The sequence below is a fragment of the Asterias rubens genome, chromosome 13 (assembly GCF_902459465.1).
Source record: "Asterias rubens chromosome 13, eAstRub1.3, whole genome shotgun sequence".
Classification (NCBI taxonomy): Eukaryota; Metazoa; Echinodermata; class Asteroidea; order Forcipulatida; family Asteriidae; genus Asterias; species Asterias rubens.
The window spans coordinates 6,689,673-6,707,910 of NC_047074.1; the positions used below are offsets into that span (position 1 = coordinate 6,689,673).

Here is an 18,238-nt window from a genome sequence, read left to right on the forward strand (position 1 = left end):
GCAAGTGACAACAACTCCCTTGTTTTGAACAGGCACGGTATGGTAATTTTACCCCCAGATTTTACCCAAGGGCAAAAAGCGGAAACGAACTTAGCGCCAGGTGACATGCTAGTTTTTCATGGATCCGAGAATTTCAGCATTTTTGTTTTCTTTCTATTGACCACCACGCCTTGGATTGCGCGGGACGTTTTCCTAATCATCACCCGGCCACTTTACACGTACCGAGTGTTCAAGAGGGCCGGCCGGAGGCGAGTGTAGAATAAAAGGCGTATGCAATTTCTAGATAGAAAAAAGGCGGGACAATTTTCACAATTTGCATTATTTTGAGAGAGGATTTTTGTCTGGGGACAAAATAAAAGTTCCAGCGATCTTAAAATAAGCAGAAGTAATAATATTAAGTCAGTAAGGACGTAGGCGAGGCTGGCCTATTCATAAAACTTTAATTTGAGCATAACAAAATAGACCAATTCCAGTGAATTTATAATAAAATATAGCCCCAATGAAAAATAAACTTTGGAGTGTTTTATTTAGACGTACCCATCAATGATCATTTAAAATATAGAACAAATTGACAGAACAAGGTATGATCTCTTTTTTTGAGTTGTGGTGGCTCTGAAAAGAGCCGGTTGGTTTTGAGGCGTACAAATACACCGTCTATTTGGAGGTGGTGTACTTGGTGACAGCCTTGGTTCCCTCGCTGACAGCGTGCTTGGCCAGCTCACCGGGCAGAAGGAGTCGGACTGCGGTCTGGACTTCACGGCTGGTGATGGTGGACTTCTTGTTGTAGTGGGCCAGGCGGGAAGCCTCGGCGGCAATACGCTCGAAGATGTCGTTGACGAAGCTGTTCATGATGCTCATGGCACGGCTGGAGATGCCAGTGTCTGGGTGCACTTGCTTCATCACCTTGTAGATGTAGATTCCATAGCTCTCCTTTCTCTTTCTGCGTCTCTTCTTGTCGGTACGGGGAGCACCCTTAGCCTTACCGGCCTTCTTCTGTCCCTTTCCACTTGGCTTAGGAGGCATGATGAAGCAGTTGTTTACGGCAAAAATTTGCAGAATGAAGATTCCACGATCAAATGGAGGGTTTATATACGTTTCTGATATGCAAATGAGGGATCTCACACTGAATTTTCCAAAACGACCGCGTAATATTCCCCCTATTTCTGTGCAACGTGATTGGTCGTTGATTTGGCCCTCGCGAGACAGATGGCAGTGCCGTGTGCAAATAACATGCACACATGTCCCCCCCCCCCGTGTGTGTGTGTGTGGTCGAGGGCCGGGTACGACGTACGTGTATACTGTGTACAGTTGTGTAGTATTATACACAATGAACAATGAAAGGGCGGGTTAATAGAATGGCGCTCCGCTATTGGCCAGTGCTTCGATCCCTAAAAACCCTATAAATACGGGGATGGCGGTTAAATAATAACATTCGTTCTAGTTTGTTAGAACCTGCACGAAATAATCAACATGTCTGGACGTGGTAAAGGAGGAAAGGCACGAGCCAAGGCAAAGAGCCGATCTGCAAGAGCTGGGCTTCAGTTCCCCGTGGGCCGTGTCCACCGTTTCCTTCGCAAGGGCAACTATGCCCAGAGAGTCGGAGCTGGTGCCCCAGTCTACTTGGCTGCCGTCATGGAGTACTTGGCCGCTGAGATCCTCGAGTTGGCCGGTAACGCCGCCCGTGACAACAAAAAGACGAGAATCAACCCCCGTCACTTGCAACTCGCCATCCGCAACGACGAAGAGTTGAACAAGCTTCTCAGTGGAGTCACCATCGCCCAAGGTGGTGTACTGCCCAACATCCAGGCTGTTCTCCTGCCCAAGAAGACCGCCAAGGCTGCCAAATAAGCGCTGAATAATCAGCTCTAAAACCAACCGGCTCTTTTCAGAGCCACCTCATAATCAAAAGAGAGATTGAACTTTTTAAGTCCGTAAATGTCATGTAAATTACGCAATACACACAAATTCGTGATATTTTGTGTTTTTCTCATTTCTTAGAAAATACATCACCCTGCTACTTTTCTATGTTTGTTAATACATGTACTATTTGCCTATTTATCTTACTAATTTAGCACCCTTTTACCCTTTTTATGAGAGGTCATGATGATGATGTATTTTTTTTTCTTCAAACGGTGTAAAGTTAAACTTTAGATTAATGCCTTTGTCAAAAACTAGCCTTCACAGTTGGTGTATCTCAACATATGCATAAAATAACTAACCTGTGAAAATTTGAGCTCAATCGGTCGTCGAAGTTGCGAGATAATAATGAAAGAAAAAAACACCCTTGCCACACGAAGTTGTGTGCGTTTAGATGGTTGATTTCGAGACCTCGGGTTCTAAATCTGAGGTCTCGAAATCAAATTCGTGGAAAATTACTTCTTTCTCAAAAACTATGCCACTTTAGAGAGGGAGCTGTTTCTCACAATGTTTTATACCATCAACCTCTCCCTATTACTCATCACCAAGAAAGGTTTTATGCTAATAATTATTTTGAGTAATTGCCAATAGTGTCCACTGCCTTTAAGCTAGACTTTTGGAGGTGTAATAATCATGATATTATTTGGGGATCTTGCACTGAAATTTCCTGCAGCAGTCCAAAAAGACCGCGTACACATTATTCCCCCTCTTTTTGTGTGCACAAAAAACCGGAACGTGATTGGTCGATGATTTGGCCCTCACGAGCCGGAGTCAGATGCAATTGTGTCCGCCATGCAATACTGTCCGCTCCGGACACTTTTACATAGGCAATCGTGTCCGGGGCTATGCAAAAACCGTCCGGTGGACATGTATATGGCAAGCCATATGCCCAATAATTCGATAAACACTGTTTATCACCAATAAACACTGTTTATCGCCGATAAACACTGTTTATTGCCGATAAACACTGTTTTTCGAGATAAATAGTGTTTATCAGTTGATAAACACTGTTTATCGCTTGAAAAACTATGTTTATCAAGCGATAAACACAGTTTTTCGAGGTGACAAACAGAGTTTTTCGATAAACACTGTTTATCAACTTATAAACAGTGTTTATCGAAAAACTGTGTTTATCAAGCGATAAACAGAGTTTTTCGAGTTGGTAAACAGAGTTTTTCGATAAACACGTTTATCAAGTGATAAACACGGTTTATCGAAAAACAGTGTTTATCGGGTCGATACACAGAGTTTTACGATAAACACAGTTTATCACTTGATAAACAAGGTTTTTTGATAAACATAGTTTTTTTTGATAAACACAGTTATTCGCCAACGCCAAATGCTCAATAATTCGATAAACTCTGTTTATCACTTGATGAAGAGTTTTTCGATAAACAGTGTTTATCACTTGATAAACACTGTTTATCGAATTATTGGGCATCTGGCGTCGGAGTAAAACTGTGTTTATCAGTCGATAAACATAGTTTTTCGATAAACAATGTTTATCAGTCGATAAACAGAGTTTTTCGATAAACAGTGTTTATCACTTGATAAACACTGTTTATCAAATTATTGGGCATCTTGCGTCAGCGTAAAACTGTGTTTATCAGTCGATACACACAGTTTTTCTCGATAAACAGTGTTTATCAACTGATAAACACTGTTTATTGAATTGTTGGGCATCTGGCGTCGGCGTAAAACTGTGTTTACCGACCGATAAACACTGTTGTTCGATAAACCATGTTTATCGCTTGATAAACATAGTTTTTCGATAAACAGTGTTTATCAGTAATTGATAAACAGTGTTTATCGAAAAACTCTGTTTATCACCTCGAAAAACTGTGTTTATCGCTTGATAAACATAGTTTTTCGATGAACAGTGTTTATTGGCGATAAACACTGTTTATCGGTGATTAACAGTGTTTTATCGAATTATTGAGCATATGGCTTGCCATACATGTACATGACTGTACATCATGTGCGCGCGAAGGGAGCATGCATGTACTTAACCTACCTACGTATGCAGCATGAATATTCGTGTAATATGATAGCAGCGAATACCCAACGGCCCAACATTTCCCATGTCATTCATGTATGTATGCACTTAGCTTGTAAAAAAATGGCGAATCTGTTCCATCGACCAAGGGCGTTTAATTTACTGCAAGGGCGGTTTTGCGCGGTGGCCAATACAACTGCATATGCATGTATCCGGGCGGACACAATGGACCGATCCGGCCTATCAATCAATTTGTGCGCGTTCACCCATTTGATCAATCACAGCAATGACTGTGGTCGGACAAACTCGGTAATGCGTGCGCGTATATTTGGCACGCGCGGCAGAATCGTGCAGAATGGCATTGGGAGTGTTCGTACACGTTTCTTGCTCACGTGTGCGGTGGGCGGAGCTTAGTGGAAAGCCGGGACGATCCATTGCTTTATGCAGCAGCACCCGGGCGGACACAATTGCATATGCAAAACCGTCCGGCGGACATTATTGCGTATGCAATAATGTCATCCGGATAGTATAGACCTTGTGCACATGACGTCATTTCAGTAGGGCGCCCTCACCTAGAGGTCAAAAGGAGGTTGTTCATTGGCCAATCATTAGTCTGGTTCCCTGACCAAAGATTCCTTGACGTCTCTTGTTAAAAATCTAAGGTCAGGTATCACTCACGGTTAAAAATAGAGCATGACGCAACTTGTCAGGGTCGGGGGTCATCTCCAGGGAAACCATGTCTGCACGTACTACTAGTTGCGATAACGTAACCCTCCTCCCAACGGCCGCCAGGCCGGAGGGTTACGAGATTATTTTGATCGTCAATTAATTACAATCTGGTTCAACACGTATAATTTCGACAGCTAGTTACCAGTGTTTTGCCCCATTTTTACCACTTTTAAAAATCATGAAACTTAATCCTCAATCAATGTCTAATGAACACTCACAAGTCAAAACACTTGAAAAAATATTTTTGAAGAAAAAGGACAAAAACTTACCAGATCCCGGAGCGATTTCCCAGGTTTATATATTTTGAACTTGTCGCATCGCTTTGCAAACGCTTTATTTACGCACAACGCCTGCATTGGCAATAACTGGCATAAAAACTCCTGGATCTAAGGCCGACAGGACTGACACTACGAGTCCGTACCGAACATCAACGATACTGTCCGAATGTTAACAACAACACGTTCGGAAAATTTCGGATAACTTCGAAAGAGGAGGAATTCCTCCTGTTTGGTCACGTGATTTTGGGTGATGCAGGTGTGGCGGTTTCAACTTTCCGCTGTGTTCAGTTTTCCGAATGACAAAATACGGTAGCATTACGTCATGCGATGCCTGCGCACAGCAAGCGAAATTAGTCCGTTTTTAGTGCCGTATTGAGTCATCCATTACCCTCCGGTAGCTGTCATGGCGGCGTCCACGAGTCGGGTACAACTAGCGGCAAACGCGTGGATCGTATGAGTTGTTTTTTATGCAAGCAGAGTGTGACCTGCCTAAAGTTGTACCCATGAATACATGTAAAGATGGGGCAAGAGATTATGTGACTACACAGAAAAGAATCGTAATATAAACAATTTGGGGGTCACTGCTGAGAGAACTACAGTACTCGCCAGGGTACTCGCGGCGGTATCTGACAGGTCACCCGGAAAACTGAACACGCCGGAAAGCTAAAACCGTTTGAGCAACGTATCGAAATTTCCGGCTACGTCACTCGGAAAACTGAACACGGCGGAAGTCTGAAACCGCCACACCGGACCCTAAATTCGACAGAGCCTAGTCGGAGATTTTTGGGTCCGGGAACCAGACTAGCCAATCATGTGCGCGCACAAATCTGAGCGTTTCGATTGTTTCGTCACCGTTGAATTATTCAATATCAACAAGCATGTACAAGCTTGTATTACACTGGGGATGGCCTGAACATCTGACGTTACACTTAGAGGCGCGCTCGCGAATAATCCTTGCGGATAAAGACAGGAACCCAGTCTAGGCAAACCCTTATGCATAATAAAGACAGCAAAAAAGTAACTAGGCTGTTGTAAAAGCACCTATATTTTTAAAATGGTTACTCATATTATTCTAAAAATGAAAATACCAGGAGACGGAAAATTTAATTGCGGTGATTTTGACACCTTGTTTGTTACAATCGGTCGAGTATTGTTGTCGCGGTATGTGCTTATACAGATGAAAAGTGCCCATTTCCATTGTTGCAGTAACTCCTATTGTGTTTGTGCACAAACACCTAATGTCTAGTTAATAATGATTGTTATATTTTTAAAGACTTTGAATTAAGTTGCAATCCAGCGGTACGCTGCGATGACATTTAAAAATAAATAAACCATAATTTAATTTAAAAAATTAAAGCACAACATTATTTTGTATCAATATAAACCACAAGGGAAACTGACTGGGTAAATTTGTAAATGATTTTTGGGGTTGAACAAAGAATTGACTAGAGTGGGATGGCGAACCACCGACCTCCGGATTAACGTGCCGGCGCTCTACCAACTGAGCTATCTAGCCCTATATTGGCGGTGTCCCTATTTTGTCAATATCATTGTTCGTTATACAAAATAATAGCACAAAATTATTTTGTGCTAAAGTGTATACCTGCTTTATTATTTTATTGGTTTTTACATATGCATTTTTAAATTAATGTATTCATTGCTGCTGTTTTTTAAAAATTTATATCGTGGACAACTACACTTTATTGTAATGGACTTTTTTATTGCAAAGTAATATCATTTAAATTCAATATATTTGATATACGTTTTACATTTTTATTTTAATAATAAAAACTGACGAGTTAAAATGCTGGTTGAATTTTCGTCTGATAACGAAAGTTTTACTTTCGCCGTACAACATTATTTTGTGCTTAAGTGTATACCTCCTTTATTATTTTATTGGTTTTACATATGCATTTTTAAATTAATTTATTCTTTGCTGCTGTTTTTTTTAATTTTTTTTTTTTATATCGTGGACAACTACACTTTATTGTAATGGACTTTTTTTTATTGCAAAGTAATATCATTTAAATTTAATATATTATCTGTCTACTGGTCTTTTGCCGGCACACCATTTTGGCAAAATGGTAGAAAACCTCTATCGGGCCAATACTGGTTTTGTAGCAACACTATAGAACATCTTTTCTGGGCCAATACTGTGTTTTAATTTTTAGCGCCACGCCATTTTGGCAAAATGGTTTAGAAAACTTTTTCTGGGCCAACACTCGTTTCGAAGCGGCACACCATTTTGGCAAATAATGGTATAATAACCTTTTCTGCGCCAATACTGATTTTGTAACGGCGCAGCATTGAGCCGGCATTGAACCGACATTGGTCATAATATGCAATTTTCAAGGCAGGGTGGCAAAGCTGTGCCACAAGATGGCTTAAGATTGTGAAAACAATTAAAAACTGACAAGGTAATGTAATTTGTTGGGATTTTTGCTATACAAAAACCCAGAAATTGTAGATATTAATTATTTGACGAGCTTTTTTATTTATTTTTATCTTGATTGCAATAATGTAATAATTTGGAATAACTGACAATCAATATGAAGTTGAATTATATATTATATCACTCGGTGCTTATTATAATGCATATTAGGCTGTAGGCTGTTTGTATTGTGTGTTTTAACAGTAGTATGGTCACATGGATATATATGTGTTTGAGGGTGCAATTAGTAGAAGATTCAATTAATTAACGTATTAATTACACACTGAACAATCTGGCCAGTAACGGGCCAATTATGGGCCAATAGTGGCAAACTGTGTTGGCCCAATACAGAAGTGCCAGCATCATCATGAACGTTATTGGGCCTGTAGGCCTACTGGGTGAGTTATGGCAACTGTTACTGTGCAAAAAGTATTTTGGCCAACCTTCTGCCAGCTGTGGCATTATCCCGACAACGTCCCAATGAGGTTGGCCCTATGATGTCGGCGTTGTTTTATAATCGGCCCAACATTGGGCCGTCATCATCAACGTACACCACAGCGGTACCACGTTGGGCCTGTGATAGTTATTCGTTGGCCCTACAGTGGCGCAATATCGGATGAGGTTGGGGAAAATTGGCACAATGTTGGCCCGTTACATGAAATTATTATTGGCTCAATGTTGGCCCATGTTGATCACACACATTCCAGTATTGGTGCCACGTTGGGCCTGTGATAGCTATTCGTTGGCCCTATAGTGGCGCACTAAGCGGATGAGGTTACGGGGAAAATTGGCACAATGAGTGTCCTACATGAAATTATTATTGGCTCAATGTTGGCGTATGTTGACCACACACATTCAATATTGGTACCACGTTGGGCCTGTGATAGCTGTTCGTGGCCCTATATAGTGGTGCACGATCGGATGTGGTTATAAATTGGAACAATGTTGGCCCGTTACATGAAATTATTATTGGCTAAATGTTGGCCCATGTTGACCAAACACATTAAATTGGTACCACCAAGTTAATTGGGCTTGTGATAGTTGTTCGTTGGCCCTGTAGTGGTGCACTATCGGATGACGGTTGAGGAACAGTTGCCACAGTGTTGACCCGTGATGAAATACATTTTCGGAGCAATGGCGACCCATAGAAACACATTGTTGGTATTGGCTTGTTGGGCCACGTTGTGGCTCCATTAATTTTTGCAATACAACTCAATGCGTACGCCCGCCGGGGGCTTAAAAAAATTGCTACAATTATTGGCAACAAGCCAGCTAAAGCGCGCCAAAACTCACACGCTATTTGGACTCGTGCACATATCAGTGCGCGTTGTAGTTGTAGTTGTGTGTGTACTGTGTGGTGGCATATGGGATGGTCGTTTTGTACATACAATTACAACGCAGGCCTCAAGCTTACGCATTTTCCTGGTCGAGTCTACGTTCACGTTAAAAGTCTGAAAAGGTACGTTCTGTGAACATTTAAAATAAGTGAATCTTGAAACCATGTTCATTTTCATAACCACTAAATAAAATTAAATTGGGGCTTTTCGAACTGTGGCTATTCCAAAACCGAAAACGATTGGCCTACCACTTGGCAAGACTTGGTTTAGTACTCAAAAACGTACTCTGAATGCACCAGTACTACTAAAGTATTAGGGATGTCAGTTGAAATTATAATGTTTTTTTCTTTGCTTTGCAATGTGGCTATAATGAAAGAACACAGTGATAGGAGTTGTTAGGTGGTAGTTTGAAGAAAATCGGTCAAGGGATTCCAAAGTTATGATTAATTTACAGGTCAAGTTCAACAAGGCCGTTGCTAATAGCAACTAACGTAAACAATAAACAAACAAATAACAATGTTATCAGGGTCCTAATTAACAAACTAAGGTTTCAAGTCGCACAAAACCTAAATATATTACTTCCTTGCAAAAAGTTTTATGAGAATAGAAGAAATAAAACAATTTGATTGCTAGGAATTTAAATTAACAAATTTTAAAGAAAGACCTAAAGTCCCGAGGGATTAGTGAAAGGTGTGAAATTAATATTGACTTTTCACGGCTTTTTAAACAAACAAACAAACATTGAACAAACCCATGTTTTCAAAGGAACATATCTCAAAAAGTAAATGTCTGACAATGTTCATTTTTTGAGCACTAATAGAAAAGTCAGGTGCCTCCAAAGAAAATAAAGAACAACAATAACAATCCATTATCTTATTTATTGTTTGTTTTTTAAATATGCAAATTATGCCTAATTGCGGGTAATTTGATCCCGGTTTTATAAATAAACAATGAATAAACTTGTGTTTTCAAAAGGGAATATCTCAAAAAGTAAATGTCTGACTACCTTCATTTTTGGAGCAGGAATAGGAAAGTGAGATTCATTTCAGATAATTTAACAAAAAAACAAAAAAAACTATTATGTTATTTATTGTTTTGTTTCTTAAATATGCAAATTATGCATAATTGGTGGTTATTTGAATCCCGTTCTATAATAAACTCACGTTTTCAAAAAGGAATATCTCAAAAAGTAAATATGTCACCACCTTCATTTTTGGACCAGGAATAGGAAAGCAAGATACCTTTAGGATATGTATGCAAAAACAATATCCACCAACTAATTTGTTAATTAATTAAATTTGTTATTTTTTTTAAATATGCAAATTAGGTGTAATTGTTGTTTCAAGAATTTTCATCAAAATAAGGGCAGTTGTTGTAGAAAATATGTGTTAAACTTAAAGTTCTTTATTAATCAAAGTAAATGTTAATTAAAAATCAAAAAAAAACTGAACTGTGTTTAATTTGCTCCAACTTACAGACTGATAATTATTTTATACAGAAGCTAGGTTGTGCACTGACTCTACTGGACGTTTCAGTTAAAGTTTAGTAAAATTGAAAAAAAAAATGAGAACTGAATTCTGAAAACTGAACACTAATGACACTGAAAGAGTATAAAAATCAACTCAAAAGTTTGTTTTTCGAAGATGATATGAATACACTCTATAAACAACCAAAATTTCTCTAGAAACAATTTAAAATTCCCGCTGTTATTCTTCAATTTTGGTAAACAATACTTGCGACACTTTCCACACGTCCGATCTTAACCTTGGAAACGTCAACAATGCACACTCAAGCCCGATGGTCGGGCGTCGGAAATCTTGACGCGCGATCATAAAAAGACATGGTTTTTAGGCCTCAGTCTTAGGATTGCGCGCAAGTCTTCCGTCGCGCGACCATCGCGCGACCGACTATGAGCGCTTACGAATCGAAGGCTCAGGCTCAGGCTTGGGCTTCAGACTGATGCAGCCATTTTGAAGCCGCGTACGAATCGGAGGCTCCGGATCGGGCTTCGAATTTGAGGCTTCGATTTTGGCTGAAAACAGCGCCAGGCGAAGCCTCCTCAAGAGGTGGCTTCGCCAGGCTTCATGACGTCAGATTCGTGATGATAAATCTTTTTCTTGCGGCAGCCATTAAAATCCTCGGTTACCGTTCAATAAAATTGACAAATTTGGCTCTTTTGATTGTGTTTTACTATTAATAACAACAGTCTTCACCTGATATATCACCCATGAGAAGGCGAACAATTTGCATCAATGATATTAAGGTAAGTTTTGATATATAATGTAAATTTTTATGATAATTTACTTCGCGTTAAAAATGACGTGTGCTCATAAACTTAGTGCTGCATCTAATTCGTGAAAATTGTCTTTTGGTTTTATTCTCAACATTTACTGATGAAGATAAGCTACATTCGGGAATTATTTGACAGGATAATATTTGTGAAAGTAGGGCCTGTCTTCTTAACTTGGTTATGGTTTATTTTTCGTTGGCAGAAAATTAAAATTCCTTGCTGATTAAAAACGACAGTTGTTTATTTTTTTTTATAATCCCAAGGCCGAGAGCTGGATAGTGATATTATTACTAGTTATAAATCTTGTGGTTTCGTTTAAGCTGAACCGATTATTTTATATAAACATTACATTGAACACTCTTGTTACTTATGAATAATATTTTGCTTTGGTCCTTTTTTTTAAGAATGTTTTTGTTGTAGGCCTACTTTTTTAATAATAATATTTCATATTGTTTACTTCTGACTGATGTACCGGGTAGTAATTTATTTGAGTTTTCTGAAGGGAAATACATTTCTTGGCAACTAAAAAAAAGGGTTACATGATTACATAAATTTAAATATTAGCCATGAATGAATGAATGATGATACATGTACACCTGCATCAACTTATCAAGCAGAGGCTATATGGGTTGGGTGTTGAGATGGGGGGGGGGGACTTTGCTAGAAAAACACCTTTTGCTTGTGGATTAAGGATTCCAACTTTTTTGTAGAAGAGGACTGGCATTCATCAACATTCTTACTTGTATTAACTTTCATTGTACAATGTAGAGTTGGAAGAGTGACTTTGGTGTGAGGAAAACCACCCGGCCGAGGTTCAAGTCTAATAGGGGCAAAAGGATACTTGAACACTGCCCATATCTGTCAGGTACGGTATGAATCACAAAATTGGTTTTTACCCATATACACCAATGTGTGTTATATAAGCACTGTATACTCAGTACTTACCTGAGTTTTGTGAAAACAAAAATCACAGGCAAATTACTCAGGTGGGATTCGAACCGACAACCTTTGCAATTCTAGAGCAGTTTCATGCTAAACTAGACCACCGAGTTTGCCCAGTAGCTGAGGCAGTTTGAATCCTAAATTTTAGCAGCCGGAACTGCAAATGATATTAAAATTGCACCAGGTTACGAGTATTCAGTTTGGTTTTTACTCCGGTAAGTATTGAGTTTATAGTGCAAACACCACATCGGTGTTTATGGGTTAAAACCAAAATGAATACTATAAATATCAAGGCTGTGGTATTATACCATATACACTGTGCATAGTGTGTAATCACACCACACGACCCACCCGTATACACTGTCACATTGCTGAAGTAATCCGCACTCGTACCACTAACCGCATGCGGAGGCTGTGTACGGGGGCATCGTGTCGTGCAATGTGCCGGATGTGGTTAATTTTACGCTCGGTGTACAATGTATACGGTAGTTGCGTTTTTTCGGAGTGACAATTTGACTGCCTTAGCAAGGCTTAGCAAGGCTAACCCGACATCCTTTTGAGATGTTTCCGATAATCAGTGGTGATCTGGAGTTCGAGAGACTTCCAAGTCAATCCCCTCTTGAATGTTAACCTTTGTTTTTTTTATCTAAGGGGGGGGGGGGGTAATAGAAAGAAAACTCTCTAAACCAACATTAAATCCCAAGAGCTAAAAATCAATTTTGTTTAGATACATTGTACAATGATCACCCAAATGGTATGATAATGCTATAATTTTGCAATTTATAATGTTGAGGGCTGCATTGATTATTTGATCATACATGTACTCAAGCATTGATTATTTTATTATACTCAAGCATTGACTATTTGATCATACTCATAAGATTGTATCTTCTTCTCATTTCAGTTACAAGGATCTGCAGAAAAGCATCAATGTGAGAAGCGTAACATGTGCTAGCCAGTTCCGCATCAAAGCGAAAGACCTGTTAGTTCATTTCAGAACAATATAAGATGTCACCAGTAGGCCTGGGCAACAAGTGAAGTTTACTACTCATCTAGTGTCAAAAACATTGTAGTCACGACTTTGACACTAGTTGTGACTATTTTAAACTCCTAAGATACATTGCGGCAAGTTGTTTGCCGCAGGCCCAATCAAGTAAAATTTGTGCTAAAAGGATTGAAGTTGTAGGGAATAGGCAAGAGCGACACAATGGGAGACTTTCCAACGCTAGGTGGCAGCAGACTTACCGGGTAAACTTCCATTGTTTACGTAGTTATGAGCTTGCACATAATTCTGCGAACATGGCTTTACCCGGTAAGTCTGCTGCCACCTATCGTCCTAGAAAGTTTCCTAGTCGTGACTGTTTTTTAGTAGTCATGGTAGCACGTCGAGTAACTGAGTAGTTGAAAAATGGTATTTGTAACTCGACAAGGCAATCAATAGTCTCCACTTCGACACTTGTCTGTCACACTAGTCGCTCAGGCTTAGTCATCGGTAGAGGAAATATCACTGGTGATTAAGCAGAAGAAACTTCACCAGTGTCGATAAAGATATAAAGCTCAATTCTAACTCTGTAAAGTAACATAAAGCAAACTGACCTGTCCTTATTTGCAATTTTTTGCTAGCAACTATTCTACAGCTGAAAAATACAATTAGAAAAAACTTGACAATTCCGAATTCCTAACAGTTGACGAAATAATCATGTTTCTTGACTTTAAAGTGGAGATCATCATAATTGCAATGAACTTAAAAGTTGTTAAGTAACCTAACATTTTCCCAGCCTAATGGGAGAACACAAACAATTATTTATTAGCACCGTCTTTGTAATCTTAAAAAAAGTTATTTAAACAATCAATTGCTGTAAATTGATACTTCTTTTGTTTAAAAGTAACTCAATTTATGATAAAATAAAGTTTTCATTGTAGTGCAGTATAGCTTGTATGCAGTTTTTACTTGATAGTCAGAGTAATGTTATTTTTATTATAAAAGAATACTATAGTTTTCAAATAACAGAACATACCTTTCGAAATTTCCCTGCTTTCCAGTTTCAATGCAAGGCATGTTGTTGACATATATTACAACAAAATAAAGCTATGTTTTCAGAACATTTTTGGTCCGTTTCGTTGTTGATGAAAACAACCATCATTTGTTGGCTTTCACTAAAATAAGTCATTTTACAATCAAGTGAAGCTAAAAAGTGGGCTGCTCTAAGTTATTGAGGTATTTTTACAATATTAAACCATCAGAAAGCAAATATGCATTTGTTACAATACAAATGGTATGATTATGTGTTTTGTGGTGGTGTTATTTTTTGTTTTGTTTTACAATCATTAAATAAATGCCTCACACACAAAAAGCAGACGACGCACGTTTGTTCTCGTGCATTATTATTTCCCCCATGATCCACCACGAGGGCCACATGAAGCCTAATCCCGTGAAGCCGAAGTGTTCGAAACAATTTCGTCGCCATGTTGTTTATTGTGAAGCCTGAGCCTCACTGAGCCGGAGCCTGAAAATCCCAAGCCTGAAGCCTCAAGCCTGAGCCTTCGATTCGAAAACGCTCTATAAACCGGCCTTCTCGATCACGGGGGACGCGGCGCTGTAGTCTCCATTTTGCAAAACCACTGCGCAGCATACAATAGTCTGGTTTCGGCCCAATGACGTCACCCCGTAAACAGCTTTGCCGTGTGCTGCATGGGTTACTCTTTACAAGAGGTGGAAACCAGACAACTAGCTGTATACACAACCTCTGTACCGGATAGGTGCATGAACTTGAGCAACCCCTCGTGTTGATTGCGCTTTCATCGGAAACTGCCTCGTTCTTGAACTTTGACACTGCTGTCATTCGTTAGATCACGAATGGGGCTTTCCAACGGTATGCAACTGTATCGCGGGCTGACAGGCTCTCATTGCGTTTAATCAAACGCTACATTTGTTCGGTGTTTTATTAATTCAAGATCATGTTTATCGCCCTGACCCGGGTTAAATATGAAAAGATAAACATCTAAGCTTCATTTTAAGGGGAAGTATGACAATATTGGGACATATTTCGTGAGACTACAACCACAACGAAAAACTTCATCACGCTCGGAAACAAAAAGTTAATAAATCGACGGGACGCAGAAAAGCGATGTTTTCAGCACAAAGTACGGATTTAAATTGCCCTATTCTAGAAAACTAAAATTATAGTAAGTGTCAAATTCAATCAAGTACTACATCAAAGTGGTCTTAATACATTCATTTTGTTTAATTTTTTTTTATTCTCCTCCATTTTGTTAAAATAATTTTTGGAAGATGAAACATTGACACTGGACGTGAAAAAGTTCGCCGTTTTTACGCGTGTCACGTGACCCGTTTTGACATCCCTACTACTATAGTAGTGTACTTCTACTAGGGAGGCCGGCACTTTTCATGTTTGTTTTTACGAACCCCACAAGTTTGGTACCATTGTAAAGAGAATTTAAAGAGAAATTCAATTGTGTAAAAATCAGCTTCATAGCTGAAAGTATAGAGAATTTATGGCAATTTGAAGCTTCACAATTTCTGTTTTCTGTCTGTAAGTAGGGAGGCCGGCACTTTTCATGTTTTTTTTAAAGGAACCCCACAAGTTTAGTACCATTGAAAAGAGAATTTAAAGAGAAATGCAATGGTGTAAAAATCAGCTTCATAGCTGAAAGTATAGAGAATTTAAGGTAATTTAAAGTTCAAAAATAGGCGTTTTCTGTCTGTAAGATTTTACTGACGCAAATCCAAAATCACAAAATTGTATGTTGGGTGGCCATAACAAAAATAACTTCAAATTCATCATACATGAACTAAAATACCTTAAAAAATAATTTGGAGGTCTCCTTTTCTGTAATATTCCATTAATTGGTATGTGTACAGCTGCTTATCTTCGTCATATTTGATGTTGAACCAAGATGGATATCCAGGGACCTATTAACAAAATTGAGGCAAAATTTCAAGGCTATATTACCAACATCAGATGCAATGCTGTCATGTGTTTCCAAAAACATGCTCATGTCTGCAAGAAAGGCGTGGATAAAAGATAAAACAAAACAGTGAAAAACAAATTAACAATACCAAAATAATTAATTAATTAAACAACAATAAAACAAACCCAAAGAGAAAGACCCACCCTCCCCAAAAAATGGTATAGTAAAAAGAACTGGCAACAGCCAAACTGCAATAACATAATTAGTAAGTACACTTGTAACATTGTTAGTACAAGAAAATTAACAATACCAAAATAATTAATTAAACAGCAATAACATAAACCAAAAGAAAAAAAAGACCCACCTTCCCCGAAAAAGGGGTAAAGCAAAAAGATGCAAAGAGCAGGAACTGTCAAAAAATGAGGACAGCCAAACTGCAATAACATGATTACTAAGTACATTTGTAACATTGTTTTGAAAAAAAAGTTGAGGAAAAAAACTGGAATAACTTTGATAAATTCTCCATGCAGCAGTAACAAGTGTGACTATGTGATGAGAGCTGAATATACTCTTGACATTTCAAACCTGGGAGATGACTTTTCCAAAGTACCACTCCTCATCACCACTTGTGCTACATAGGTGTTTAACTCGCTTCCCAACCAAAAGTGGTTCATTAGCGCCTGTGTCGAGATCGCCAGTTCCTGGTTGATGTCTTTGCAAAACATGAGACTCTTCTATTAGTTTCTTCAAGTTGTCAGCTAACTGTTCTGCAGTAAGTTGCACTTTTTTCAGGGAGAAGGCATACAGATTGTCCTCTTTGTTGGCTGGTCTTTGTTGCAACACATTCTGACGGAAACTTAGCTGGGCCTTTAAAGCTTTCACTCTTGTTGTCTTGTTGTCGAGGTCTGCTAAATAATTATCAACTAGATCCTGGCTTTGCCAAAGGCCCCAGTACATTATATCAAGCGTTAGCTTCTCTTTCTTCTCTAGTTGTCTTTGGTGCGCTTCTTCAGCCTGACTAAGCTTCCGCAAGACAGCAGCACGACGGGCGGCCTGAATTTCCTGCTGTCTGCTTTTGAACTGTTTCCAGACATGTTTCACACAACACCTTGCCTGCTTGAAGATTACTGCCTTTTCTAAAGGCGACTTCGCATCCAACCATGCGGCTGTTTTATTGTGGCTAAACATTATGTACGCCTCGCTTGCAAGGGTTGTGATATTTGGCTTTTCCCTCATAAGTCGATCGAGGTGGCCAAATATGCTTTCAGAAAATTTGTTGTGCTTTGGCAAGCCTTCAACTCGCTCTCTCAGCTCAGGCGAAACATCCGCCCACATTCCTCCATCTAAATGGTCGCTGAACATTTGTTGCAGGAGTCGAGCCATGGCTGGTAGCATTACTTGAAGAATTACTTGAACTTCATCATCGTGAATCCAAGGTTGGATCAACTTGTTGAACATCACATCCTTTTCAATGACTGCAACTGTACAGAATGAAAGATGGAGATCTCCCACCATGAAGTTTTCTATTCTAGTGTTTGCCATCACCAAAAAATCGATTACTTCTTTGTAGTGTTGTCCAATATCCATAATGTGGATCTCTGTGTTTTCGATTGTAGCCCACAGTGGTTGAGTTATTAGGAATGACACCAGTCCAAGAGCTTTGCAGCCTGCCAAGTAGTGGGTAATTTTCAGATCAAACTGCACTGCTTTAAGCAGTCGATTTGTAGCACCTCCTTCATCAAGGTAATCCTGTAGATGACTGGAGAGGTAGAATACGCTTGACGCGTTCTGGAACAAGATATTAAATCTATTACCCCGAAAAGGCTCAATAGGTAGGCGATTGAAGCCATTCTCTCTCAAAGATGGTCGCATAAAATCAAGGAAGGATCCATGGCAACCACTCTTTTCATCTCCTCCCTCAGCTACTGCCTTGCATGTTGTACAAATTAATCTTGTTGCTCCTGGCTCTGATTTCTTTCTAAAGAACTTGTCGTGAATTGGTGCCTCATCTTTGAATGTAGCTGCCTCTGCTTGATGTAATGCTGAGGATGCTGTTTCAGCAAGATGAACAAGTGCGTGCAAACCGCAAAAACAATTGCAGAGTTTACCAACAGATCTGCGCTCCACATCTGACAAGGAATCATAGTTGTCCATTACTAGTGGCAGAATTTCCTTACGGTATTCTTCAAGTAATTCGTTAAATTTTTCTTGTGTAGCAGCCCTGTCAGACATAGTACAGGTTATTCTTAGTAGAATCTCCCTTGCAACATCACTGTTGCTGTCCATTGATCTATCTTTGATGTCGCGCAGTATCTGTTGAAAGGTGGCCAAAACATCTGAGCTTGCCTTTGATGCCATTTCCCTAAGCCCAAGAACATACAAATG

At 39.2% G+C, this 18,238-nt stretch overlaps 2 protein-coding genes and 1 long non-coding RNA gene across 3 annotated transcripts; 2 read left to right on the forward strand and 1 right to left on the reverse strand.

Moving 5' to 3' along the window:
* Positions 1–582: 582 nt before the first annotated feature.
* Positions 583–1,024, reverse strand: LOC117298573 (histone H2B, gonadal). Its single transcript, XM_033781892.1, has one exon. It carries the CDS (start codon positions 1,021–1,023, stop codon positions 655–657), a length of 369 nt encoding a protein of 122 aa, XP_033637783.1. The 5' UTR covers position 1,024; the 3' UTR covers positions 583–654.
* Positions 1,025–1,470: 446 nt separating this feature from the next.
* Positions 1,471–1,902, forward strand: LOC117298506 (histone H2A). The gene has a single exon (XM_033781794.1). The coding sequence runs from the start codon at positions 1,471–1,473 to the stop codon at positions 1,846–1,848; it is 378 nt and encodes a 125-aa protein (XP_033637685.1). The 3' UTR covers positions 1,849–1,902.
* Positions 1,903–10,709: 8,807 nt separating this feature from the next.
* LOC117299023 lies at positions 10,710–14,023 on the forward strand. The gene is made up of 3 exons (XR_004520025.1): positions 10,710–10,951; positions 11,747–11,843; positions 12,825–14,023. It is a non-coding gene; the product is annotated as an uncharacterized LOC117299023 (long non-coding RNA).
* The last annotated feature ends 4,215 nt before the right edge of the window (positions 14,024–18,238 follow it).

Excerpts from the sequence above, each read along its gene's own strand:
- LOC117298573 (XM_033781892.1), bottom strand. The coding sequence starts at position 1,023 with ATGCCTCCTAAGCCAAGTGGAAAGGGACAGAAGAAGGCCGGTAAGGCT.
- LOC117298506 (XM_033781794.1), top strand. The coding sequence starts at position 1,471 with ATGTCTGGACGTGGTAAAGGAGGAAAGGCACGAGCCAAGGCAAAGAGC.